Genomic DNA, 13,154 nt, shown 5'->3' with positions numbered 1-13,154 from the left:
TGAACTAAAATCCACTAAAATTGAAAGTACAAAGAGCTCATCCTCATTCAATACGTTTTTCCAATCTGGTGATTTTCAGTTGAGCCATTCGTGAGAAGAAGCAAATAAAGTAGCTGTTCAATACACATGCATGCGTTGTAAATCTGCAATAAATGGCCAAAGGTTGGGGAAATCAGTGACAGAATGAAAGGTAATGTGAATTGATGAGTTCTGATTATTCTTTGTATGTTTTCCCTCGGTCATTCTTCACCTTGTAGAATGCCTTTTATACACTCCACATTTCTTTTCATTTGTGTGTTTACCACATCTTTTGTTTCTATAGGACACGGTCAACGGAGCTGTTGATTCCATGTGTGATGAGGTTGATGAAAGTATCTCTGAAATCTGCACAACCATGAAGGAGAACAACAAGGATGACCTTGTAGAAGCTGTGAAGAATGGGGATAGCCCGAAAGACATCTGCACACAGATTGAGATGTGTAAGGGCCAAGAGTTGGATTACAGTGAGGGTAAGGCCATGAGATGGGCTTCCTCCAGCATTTCGAGGTGCTATGTCATACCTAGACCCTAAAGTGATAAGTAAGACCCATTGAGTGCTGAGCTTCACACATCATTGTGCATTTCACCTATGGAGCCTGATCTCCAGAGATAGGCCATTTACGAGAGAGCAAGCGCATTCTCATGGACGTTTAGCTATCACGTTGACATCTGCTGACTGTCGCTGAGAATGGGTGCTCTTATGGGGTTTTCACTGCAAGCCTGTGTCTGATGTCTCTTCTGGTGGATAGGGTTCTCTTTAGGACTGTCTACCTGGCCTCTGCTCTCTTCACCTGGGGAAGAGGCTCATATGAATCCAAGACAGCTAGCTCCTAACTTTTCCCCAGCTGTTTAGGTTGTAGGTACTTGCTTCAACATCACTGCTGCCTCCATAGTCTCTGTTTCCTTCTCTTGTAGGTTGAAGGGTGCTTTTCATATGAACCTGGGGCTTCCCAGATGATGTCTGATCTCTTATTCTGGCTTTAATAAGGCTCTTTGATTGGTAGCCTGACCTCGGATCCCTTCTTCTAGGAATAGATGATCTGATAAGGATCCAGGACTACCATCTTGGTCTGTAATCTTTGCCTCTAGATGAGTGTTCTCCTCTCGGGCCTCCAGTTGGATGCGATAGGTGGTGGAGTCCAATGCCTGCTCTGGGAAAAAGATGTTCTCATGATGTCAAGAACTAGTAGCCTCTTGTATAGATGGTCCTCGTTCATGCAAGGCAGGTTCTCTAATATCTGCTTGACATTCATTATTTTCTTGTCTCCAGTGACTCCTCAGCAAGTTGGAACCTACAACTGTCTACTGAACTAGTAGCCTGGACTGCTATGTTCTTCCGATATAACTAGTCACTGGCTGACAAGGTTTTGTTTGTAGGTGGTTCAAAACACTAAACAAACTTCAGAAATCACTCTGCCCTCCACCCCCAATATCGAAAGTCACTTCTAATGTTCACCTGATCCACCTCATCCTTAATCATTGATGTCCCCCTGTATTTTCCTTCCACGTACCATGATTTGCACCTGCTTTTGTAAGTGGAGAAATACACTCACCTGTGTTCATCCTCCTGACTTGTACAAATCTGCGCTTAACACCATTGGTGCTGGCCTTGATGATGCCAAGGTGCTATCAATTCTTAATTATATATCTTTGGATCCTAATAACGCATTTGTCCCACACAGTCAACACATTCTTTTCCCTCCCTGCTAATCATCCTCCACAGACCACCATAACCTTATCCATCATCTTAACATCTTGGCTAACTACTTTGCCATGTATTTCCACAATAGGATCACAACTATAAGAAACTTTTTGTCTGCACTACATTGTATGCTCTGCACTTTAAGCTTCACCACCACTGCGTGCTCTAAAATGATCCTTCATATCCTTAAAACCGAGAACCTTTCTTTGCCCTCTCAGATCATATTTTTTTCTTTCCTCCAGTGTCTTCAGTTCTTTCTAAAAGGCTACACTATTCAGTTTCTTTCTCCTCCCTAGTGTTTACACACAGTGTTTCAAGAAGCCTTTCTGTTTAAAACACCCCAACCTATTTCTCGAATAAAAAACATAGCACTCATTTTGAAGATGTTGAGATTTGTTACTATTGTCCAAAATATTTGTTTGCCAGTGACATGCTGAAATCCCAAGCCTTGAAGATATCAAAAGATTTTGGTGAATATCTTTTTTTAAGATTAAGGAGGCATTAGAAGGAAGTGGTTCAAGTACTCAGCATAACTACCCTAGTTATATATTGGAGTGTTACTGTTACTGGGACCGTCACTCTGAGTGAAGATTAACACAGCGTGATTGTCGATATTACATATTTCTTTTATTAAGGTTCACATAACTGCTAACCTTACCCTTGAGATGGTCGCCTTTAGTTAGAACTGGGTGCATTAGCAAACAAAACTTTGGATTCTTGGTGACTTATAGATTTGTTTTTATCTTTCTATCTGTGTAAGTTTCTACTCTTGACCAATAGCCAAGTGATGGAGGTGATAGGCCATGTTAAGTGAGGAGCTCCTTCCGATCCCTGCCCCCCTAAGTTAGTGACTGGTGTCGCGAATAGTCTTGCCCCAGCGTTACCAACTTTGATGAACATAATAATTACGACAGCGAATTTTCCATCAGAGTGGAAAAAGGATTCGATCTTGCTTATGCTAAAAAAAAACCTTGCTGGATCCTAAGGAGGAAAATAATTTCCATTCAATTTCACGGTTACCCTATTCCACTAAGCTTCTGGAAAAACGTACTAACACTATCTTATCTAGCTACCTGGAAAATAACAACCTGGACATTGCACAATATGGCTTCAGATCAGGCCACAGTACAGAGACAGCTTGGATAGCGGTCTCTGAAGAAATCAGATCCATTAAGGACAACTTAGGTGGAGCTGCGGTGGTCCTCTTGAACCTCTCTGCCGCTTTTTATACGGTCAGCCATGCAGTTCTGTTAGAGAGCCTGAGAATGATCTGAATCACTGCTTCAGCATTTGATTTTTGGGCATCTTTCCTGAGGTTTAGGGAGCAGATTCTGACACTTGACCAGCTTAAACCGAGGCCCTTCTCCCTCCCCTGTGGGGTCCCTCAGGGATCATTGCTTTTATCATTTACATGGTAAGGCTAGCTAAGCTGATTCACTCCTATTGGTCCACCATAGTAGCTTATGTGGACCATACCCAGATTGTGGTATCAGTTTCGAGCAACATGGAGGAGGTTGCCGACAGATTCAACAAAAATATAAATGCCTTTGTTAACTGGATGTCCACTAACTGTCTGAAGTTAAACTCAGAAAAAATATAGATTCTCATTTTTGGAAGGATACTAGCTTCTGGAATCTTTCATGGTGGCCGCAGTCCCTCGGCCCTCTTCTAGACCCAGCCTCCAGGGTAAGAAATGTTGGAGTCATTTTTTAATGCAGAATTGTCTGTTAGAGAACAAATTAACAAACCGTCATATTCATGTTTCTTGATGCTGAGGTCTTTGAGAAAGGTGCTGCCTTTCATTCCCTTCCAGCCTCAAAAAATCAGTGGTCATTGCTCTTGACCTCTCCAGGATTGATCATTGTAATGACCTCTATATGGGCATCAAACAACTGGCCCTCTGAAAGCTTCAGATGTTGTAAAACACAGCTGCTCACCTTCTAAGAAAAACTTCCCAAACAAGAGTCAGTGTCAAACACCTTGCTAGAACTTCGCTGGCTGCCTGTAAAGAAAAGGGACTCATTTAAGGCATTTTGTGTGGCTCACACAGCCTTATATGGCACAGGACATGTCTATCGTGCAAGCCAATTCAGGTGGTATCAACCAAACAGAAGTTTGAGATCTGCTGGTTCATTTTCAGTTTCGGTCCCCGGGATAAAGAAAGCCTCTTGTGGCGGCCGCACCTTTGCACACACCACTTGCCAGGTATGGAATAAATTCCATTACATTTCAAAAGCCAGTCAAACCTTTTCAGTTTTCGTAAACAGTTGAAATCATGGCTGTTTTCCTCACCTCATTATCCCCAAAAACTCCTTTGTAAGTTGATCTGATGATTCTACACACAGGAGCCCCCTCGGGAGTTTGTGCGTGTTTAGAAACTTATATATCTATCTATCTATCTATCTATCTATCTATCTATCTATCTATCTATCTATCTATCTATCTATCTATCTATCTATCTATCTATCTATCTATCTATCTATCTATCTATCTATCTATCATCTATCTATCATCTATCTATCATCTATCTATCTATCATTAGCTATGTACATATCTATCTTACCGTCAGTCAATAGTTACCGATAAATGTTTGTTCCACAGCTATGTAGATATCTACCTATATATTGTTAGTTAGCTATCTATAGAAATACATGCATAAATACACACACACATACTTCATCTATAGATAGATAGATAGACAGATAGATAGATAGATAGATAGATAGACAGACAGACAGACAGACAGACAGACAGGCAGACAGATAGATAGATAGATAGATAATTAGATAGATAGATAGACAGACAGACAGACAGACAGACAGACAGAAAGGGATATATAGGAAAAATACTATTCAATGTGAATCCTCATGAGGCCACTTGCAAGGAGTGGACCTGCCTTGTGGGCAGTTTCTGTTTTTACAGGATTTTCACTTGGAATGGTCCTTATGTCTCCTGTCCCAGGTGCTCCAGTTTCTGCTCCAAGTGTTGGTCCGACATGCATCTTCTGCCAAGCATTCATCAGCTTTGTGAAACCTCTGCTTACAGACAACGTGCACAAGAAAGACACTGGCCCGGTGCTGGCAGATCTCTGCATGGAACACTTTGGCAATTCGACTACGGTAAGTGTTGTTGCAAATGTGATCCCTTTCAGTATTTCAAGAGAAATGGGCTTGTTGGAGGTAAGTGATGGCTTGAATACTCAATTTGGGAATAATTCCTCATACATACAGAATGCCACTCATATTTTCCATATGCTTGTTTGACTTTCACCTCTTGCGGGGAATATTCAGAGAGTAAATGGAATCCTGTAACCGCAGGCCAGATAGTACACATGTTCAATTTTCCCATTGACAATGGTGTAATTTTATAGCCATCTATGAGCTTTTCACAGAAGAACTATGGTGTGTGATAGGTTCATTCAAAACATATTCCTTCTGAATAACTTTGAAAACCAAGCTTTTTCTGAATTAAATCTGATACATTTACTTTTAAAACTTTTCATGAATAGAAGTGATATGCTCCACATAAATATAAATGTATAGATGTACATAATACACAAATATAAAGCAACAAGAAATATCCACAGACATGAATTTGAAAATCTGAAATTGACTAAAGAAGTCTGAACAATACAGGTGCAGGAAGAAATAAGGAGGAAATATGAAAGCTATAAAACAGATTTATCTAGGAGTGCTCTGGTGGTGGGTCTGACAACTCTATGGAACTCTGTTAGAACATCATAGACAGTGGCCTTCCATTTAATCTGGTAGTCACACTACAACATCCAAATCTGTGCATAATAATGACAATGAGTTTTGGCTCTTGTATCAGCATTAGCAAAGTCTTCATCAGAACAATGAAGAAAATTAAGTAAGTTGCATGTAGATCAGATAAGAGTATGGTGAAAATGGCAAAGTTAGATGTTTTGGTACTTGAGGAAAACGCGTCCACAGTTAGTGTCCGCTGTAGTCTTTGGATACCACAATATTTTTCTGCCTAGAAGAACCTGAGAGTGGGGAATAAAACCTCTGAACAAAGACAATGCTTATGGAGACTTTAGCTAATTTACTGGGGACTTGTTCAGGATTAGTTACAGTGAGACCTGGGAGTGTACTTTGAATAAGCGCCTCTTAGTGAGTCCTTAGAAGAAGGGGCCCAAAGATGGGCAAAGTGGGCCAGGTTAAGGAGTTTTTGAAAATGGGTAGACTGTAGTCCGGATAAGGAGCTCTGAGCCGTGCGTGTATGTACAGGTTGTGGGGCATTGACAAGGGTGTATGGGTGTCACAATAAGAGTCTATGATACTGATTGTGTGGTCAAGTTGAAGTGCTCTGAGATGGATTTCTGTGGGTAAGAATACGATCTTCTAACATTTGGGTGTGTAGTCAGGTTAAGGGGCTCTGAGATGGGTGTGTAGGTCAGAATATGTTACTCTGACACCAGGATTTGAGGCCAGACTGAGGAGCTCAGACGATGTGCATGCTATAGCAAGGATTCCAGGTCAGGAGACTTGTGAAGTGTTGTTCAACTGAGATTCACTGAGTCTGTAGTGTGCAGTTAGACTTATTCACTGAGTCCCTCCATGTTTAGCTCTGTATGTTGCACTCCTCTTGTGCTTCTTATGTATATAGGCTCCTCCATTTGTCTCTATACTAAAGTTACATTCTACCTGTTTTTGTTTCCCCAACAGTGCAAAAACTTCCTCTCAACCTATGGCCCGCTGGTGAAGCATGTCCTGCTAAAGCCCTGGGACGAAGTCACCACCTGCCAGGTGAGTGGTACGGCCCAGATAGGGGGCAGCAGGGCACTGGGGTATGCTTTAGATCTCTGGAACCCCATAGACAAACAGCATGAGGGAATGGCCAGTGAGCTTCTCATAATTGATGAAGCCAACCTCAGAACCATGGGCTGTTATGGAGTCTTCCAGGGTGGTCCCATCTCCCAAGCAATGCATCATTCATCTGTAACTAAGGGTCTAGCCACCATTTCAGTGCTGTTTCATTTCCCAGGCTGCTTGGATCAATAAATCAAACCTTAGTGACTGTGGGGACCATTGGCCTGGAATGAACGGTACCTGGGGCTTGAGATGAAAGGGTGCTTAGTTATGGCATAACATAAGCACCCCGGAATCTGTCAATTAACTGACCAGAGACTACACCCTATGAAATAGATCTACCAGTAAGGGCTGCACTCTGATCATTATGGAACAAAGAGCATACCTTGGTCCATGTGGAACTGAGAACTGATGTGTTCCAGATATTGTGATAGCTCCAGCTTGCACTTGATGACAACAAAGTCATTCTCATATTCCCCAAATCTACTGTGGTAACAACCATCCTATTGACTTTTGCTCATGTGGGGAAGGGTATTAGGAATCAGACAATAGTCTCAGAGAATCTCTCATTTTCGGGTGCAAATGTGGACTCCCTTCTCCCACCCCCAAAGTAAGTAGATATACCCAAATTATGTGCTATTCTATAGATAACATGAGTGACAATCATTACCATATCTATTAACAGGTAAGCATATAAAATGAATAAAAGAGGGAATCCTCATTACACCTTAGGGACATTTCATCACACATTCCTGACAAATTAATCTAATTCTAACCTATGTTATAGTTTGCTAAATTACATCCATGCCAATCACCTGCATAACTTTAAGCTATTTGGACTGAGTCAAGTCGGAATCCCCTTTCTCAACATCCCTGCAGTAACTGGTCCATCTACATTGCCCTGCCCCAATTACCTTTATCTGTTATACCTTTTTCATACATAGTAGCCTGTAGAGCGAGGAGGGGTTTACACATTCTGAGCACCAGTATTTTATTCCACAGGACAATAAACAGGGTCGTGCAGGACAAGTGTATTGGCAACTCTGCTTTCCTACTGGATCATAGATGTTTAGGCTAAACAGATGGCCAGCTAGAAATCTACCTCAGCAGCTTCTGGAAAGCCTGCTTCGAAGCACTCTAAAGAAATTGTAGGAAGGCTGGTTTGGTAATGTTCCCCCATTACTTTAACACTGTAGCACACAGAGCATGATGAAAGGGCATGTATTCTAACTGTCACTCATACTATTGCATCAAGAAACTGTCCTGTGGTCTCCATCCTCAGGCATGGAAATCCTAGATTTTATCTTAAACGTTGCAGCACCTAACTCAGCTCTGTCCATTGCATGCCTCTGTCTTATGCTTAGATGCATAGCTCTCATCCTCAGCATCCACATCTTCCTCCTTTTGCTGGCTAGCATGGTGTGCTGGGAGTGACAACTCTTGTGCCTTCAATGCTATGGCCTTGGCATGGCTCATGACCTATTGGGGAGAGACTGAAGCAGTCTCTAAGCTCATAGCGGAGGAGCGTCGTCCCACTGCTGAAAGGCAGCACATGAACATTTTCTTTTATAATAAAACTATTTTATTATCATTTTTATTTTTCACCTTCTCGGCCAAACTTGCCGAGAAGCCGAGGCTGCTGCACGTTAGAGTGGTGGGCAGTGGGGCCTGGTAGGGGGGTATTTCGACAGACGATGACGAGGGAACATTAATTATTTATTTATTATTCCCTCGTCCTCATCCGTCGAAATCCCCCCACCACAGGGTCCCACACCCACCCCTCTTACCTGCAGTGGCTGCTGCCGAGTCTAGGTAGCGGCGAGGCTATGCTTTGCATCAGTAGCAGCCAGGCCCAGGAAGGAGGAGTGGTAGGTGCACTGTATGTGCGTATGTCGGTTTTGCCAGCCCTCTTAGTAAGGCCTAACTGACATGCACACTTACATTTCTCCATCCCAGCTGTCTTGCATAGCCAGTTGGGAGAAGAGGCGCATTCTATTTGTCCTTATCTGAGCGGCATTTCAGCCCACTCAGACCAAACCCTGCGCTTCTCTCATGCTGAGTAATAGCATAAGAGCAGTGTCTGGATTGGGTAGGGAGGGTAGCAGAGGAACACCGAGGTGGCTGGAGCAGAGAAGCACTGAGGCGGAGACCAGGAGTGGTAGGTACGTTCTTATTTTTTTTTATTGTCCTCCTGCACTGCCTCACCAAGTGTTAGTGGCAGCAGCCGCCACTGCCATAACATCCACTGGTTGTTTCTCTGGTGCTGCACCCATTTCACTATGCTTGCATTTTCCAGAACCTCCTATGATTGTTCTCGCTCTGCGTTCTGTGCTTGTACAGTTCCTCAAGCAAAAGTTATCACACCAGTGTTCTTCCTCCACTGGTCAATTGCCGGAGCTACCAGAATCAAATCCCTCCTATTGAGAGAGCTGACATATGGGCTTATTTGCAAGCCCCCTATGCCGCCGATATGTCACTTTTTTCCATATTAAAAGTGACACACCGGAGGCCCAAGGCTTCTAAATATGGCCCCAAGTTAAGAAAAGCATTTGAAATACTTATTTCCCTAGCATAGCCGGAAATATTCTAATCACAACCTATTCCCAAGACCACCTAATCACCACAGGGTAGTACACAGTTTAAGGTTGGTTGGGTAAAAGGGTGGCATGGGAAGAGGAGATGCTTGCATGCTTGATCAGGCCCTGCTCCTGATTGCCCAGTGACTGACATCTTCAGGTTGACTGGTTGATGGATCGAAGAGGCTGCTGGTCAAGCCCCTATTGTAGATCATAGTGTAGTCCACTATTTAAGTCTAGTAAGAGGCCTTTTAAATGAGATGGGTAAGGTAGGATTAAGTGAAAACATTTTATGGACAAAAAAAAAAACGACTTTACAAAAACGTTTTTGAGGCTGAAAGTGATTTGTCTAATTCATGGGTGAGGATTCAAACTCTTAACTCAAGGTCAGCAATAAGCAATGTGGAAGAAGAGGCTCTTGTGTCCTTATGAATTCAGAGACTGACTGATGATTGAGTGATTTATTTATGTGAATAAGCCAACAGAATCCAAGTTTGCCATATGGCCAGGGCACAGTTTGTAAAATAAAGAGCCCCGGTGCCCGAAGCTTCTGTTGTTTCACCCGAGTTTAGGCTAGATTCAAGAAAGACCCTCAAGTAGAATTTAGGAGCCAAGGTAACCCCAAACATTCTCTGAAAATACAGTGATCTAGGAATTTTGATATTATTTCTCTGTGTTTTTTTCTCTTTTGGGAGTTGCTGTATTGGAATGTTTGGTTAATATTTCGTCAGAGATAATGTATTAGATAATTCATTGTACCTCTGCAATGCCTCTTTTTCAAACATACTCTCAATGCAATTTGTTGTTATTAATAGCAATAATGTACAAATTAACAATAGGCACATTTTATGTTCAAGATCTAATTTAATGTTTTAAGCACAAGATAATACGGGCGGGAGTTAAGGTTTAGTGACTACATCAAGGATGGAAGCGGAGGGTGAGGACATGCCTTAATATGTGAATTTCCTCCCTTTTTACTTTCTCTGGAGTAGCCACTATTAACGACCAGCTGGACTTAACTCCCCTTTAAATGTACTTTATTTGGGGCATATATTTATATAGGGTAAGTTCCATAGCAAAAGGGTGCTGTATTCTTGAACCGTTCTATCATTAGAGTGTAGCACTATGTGACATATGAGCCCATTAAACAATCTCCCTTCAGCAGAGCCTCAGGAGAGCCCCCCGTCATCCGCATGCCTCCCATATAGAAATGGAGACGCTGTCTGCAGCAGGGGGACAGGCTCACTAAATGGGCATTTCTTAACAGAAGCGTGCAAGGTAGGGGGCATCGCTGGCGTAATGTGTAGATCCAATGGGAACTACAGTGTAATCTATCTCAGACTCGCAGAGGCCTGGTTGTTGTTCAGGGCCGGACTGGCCGTAGCAGGCACCGGGCACTGGGCATTTGCTAAGTGGCCCGGAGGGGTGGAGGCCTGTTTTGTGCCTGTGGGGGGGGCGATTTCGTCACTGAGGGCTGGTTTTGTAGCAGTGCCTCAATATCGTCCCCCTGTAACAAAAGCTGGAGCGGTGCTTCTTACTAGCACCAACCCCACCCTCTCACCGCTACCAGGGCCGGTCAAGCAGCAATCTGCCACGGCTGGCTGCTGTTCCCAGTCTGGCCCTGGTGTTGTTCTCCATCACTAATCTAGAACCTGCTCCCTCCACCACTCAAAGCTAAAATCATGGCGATCATATTTGGCTTGAAACTTTCATTCAGCCCTCAACTCAATGCCAGGATGAAGGCTGTCAACATGCAACTATTCTCTCTTTGCAGTGTCTTGCTCCTTCAAATCTTTCATTGAATTGTTCTCTCAAGATATCTCGAATTGGGATAGGTAGCCTACCACCTTTAGTGGTATGGTTGCCACATATCTGGTGGGGGAGGTGTGAACACTTTGTTGAAGACCTCTCTGTAAACATGGCTCAACTCTCATTCCTGCTCTCCTGATCCTTACCTTCTCTGGATCCTTCCTGTCCAATCCACCTCTTCTGCACTGTCACTGTCACTCCCATTCAAGTGACAGCCACAATTCTCCTTGGACTTTGAGGCAGCTTCAGGAGTGCTTTACAAGCTATTAAAGTAAACCATAGCACAACCCTTTAGATACAGTGCTAAAAAGTAGCACAACGTTGCAAAATAGTGAAAGCAAAGACTATGTAAAAATCAACTTAAAGTAACATGGGCAGAAGCTACCTTATATATGATAGTAGGGACCATTCTATATGGGCAAATCATCTTTAATATAAATATATTGTTGGGGAAAAGGTTATGGCCTTTGATGGATTGCAGCCAGGGATGTTCTTTCCCTAGAGTACCACAATTTGTCATTCTTCTAGTGCTCCATTTCATTTTTAAAAGGCTGTGGATGAAATCTGAATGGAGGCACCCTCTTGTCTGACTCCCCCACCCACCAAGGCTCCAATGCCCTCATTGGCTTCTAGTGATGGAGTGCACTTGCCAGGCTGATGGCCTAAATTTTGTTTTTACAGGAGGTTGGCGCATGCGAGGCGGGAATCCCGATGCCACAGTTTGATGTAAAACGTGAGTAATGTTAACCTGGTACACACACTTCAATTTATTGCTTATTCGAAGCTACCAAACAGCCCTCCTTCTATTCTACTACGGTATATAGACAATGAAGTAAAAGGTGGGATTCTTTATTGTATTGTATCTGCATTCATATAGCGCTTACTACCCCCTGATGAGGTGTTGAAGCACTTAATGCCAAGTGAGCAGCACACTGCTCCTGAACCCAGGGTGTAGTGGTTAATCCAGTGGTTCTTGGATATTGGGATAATTCTTCTGCACTAAAGTAAACCATTCCATGGATTCACTATGGTTTCTTTGTAGTAGATTTAAGTAATAGGTGTTACGTGTGATCATCACTGGGGAACAGTGAATATGTGAAGATCATGCAGATGTTTTTGGGGGTAATAGATAATCTAGAGGAGATTAGACAGTATTAGCTTGCATGGGTATGACTTTCAAAACTGTAATCCAGCTTCACCTCCACTGAACCAAAGTTCTCAGTTACAATGAGATAAATATGGGAAACTTGATATGGAACTAAGTTCGCCTGCTGACAAGTCATATTATTGGCCTTGATATAGCAATTGTAGAAACTGATCCTTACTGATGACCATCTTTTTTCCATACTTCAATAGGTGCTGCCTCACGGCGAAAAGACCTGGAAGATACGCGTTCCACTCAGCTGGTAATGGTCAATGCCTGAGATCAACCGGCTCTCCAATGAGCTTCATGAATAGCTGCGCTCAAGCTTCGTAAGGGACCTCTCATGTTGTCACCTGCAGTGCTGCTGGTGCTTTCACAATGGAGATTAATAAAGTTTCTTCTTGATCACCTGTATTGTGGTTCCTGTTATTCGATGTAGTACATGTTAGAAGAGTACCAGTGATGTACATCATGCACATCAGTTAATGGGACTAAGAAGATCTATTTTGACAGCTCTTTAAATTCTACAGCAGCCCAGGTCTCCTTGAACACTTCTCGAATTTTAATATTGATCGCAGTGTAGTGTAGTTCCTATATTACCAATAGGCTCTGCGCATTGAAATAATATATCCTACAGATTACACGTAGGACTGAGGTCGACTACGTCTCTATCGAATATACTAGACCTAATTGTGAGTGCCAGCTAGCTCAGAGGTCATTAGAAATGTTCTCGAATAAACAAGATGGGATTAGTTTCTGACAACTGAATAAACATGACAACTTTGTTTCCCAAAAATAAGTAATGTATCTCTAGAGTCGCGGAAACAATAGTTATTTCACTCAGTCAATCGTGCATGCTTCGTTTCACCAGAGGTGCAGAGAAATAGAGAGACGGGCGTTTTCAATAAAAAGTATTTATTGAACAGTCTCATGCACGAGAAATGAACTGCTACAATCGTAATATTGGTTGCAAAGTACAATGCGTACAGTACGAAGAGTATTATATAATAATACTGTAAAAGCATGATATGGTTTCTAAGCCATAAAATACA

At 42.6% G+C, this 13,154-nt stretch overlaps 1 protein-coding gene across 1 annotated transcript in view; it reads left to right on the top strand.

The window, feature by feature from the left end:
- LOC144792001 (uncharacterized) overlaps positions 1-12,508 on the top strand; it is a 71,605-nt gene extending 59,097 nt beyond the window's left edge. Inside the window, exons 10-14 of the mRNA XM_078666867.1 lie at positions 323-509; positions 4,703-4,860; positions 6,430-6,510; positions 11,640-11,691; positions 12,315-12,508. Of these exons, the coding sequence (XP_078522993.1) occupies positions 323-509; positions 4,703-4,860; positions 6,430-6,510; positions 11,640-11,691; positions 12,315-12,382 (546 nt within the window). The 3' untranslated portion in view covers positions 12,383-12,508. The remainder of the gene's footprint in view (positions 1-322; positions 510-4,702; positions 4,861-6,429; positions 6,511-11,639; positions 11,692-12,314) is intronic.
- Positions 12,509-13,154: the final 646 nt, after the last annotated feature.

The sequence above is a fragment of the Lissotriton helveticus genome, chromosome 11, assembly GCF_964261635.1.
Source record: "Lissotriton helveticus chromosome 11, aLisHel1.1, whole genome shotgun sequence".
NCBI lineage: Eukaryota > Metazoa > Chordata > Amphibia > Caudata > Salamandridae > Lissotriton > Lissotriton helveticus.
This window is presented reverse-complemented; position numbering and strand designations above follow the sequence as displayed.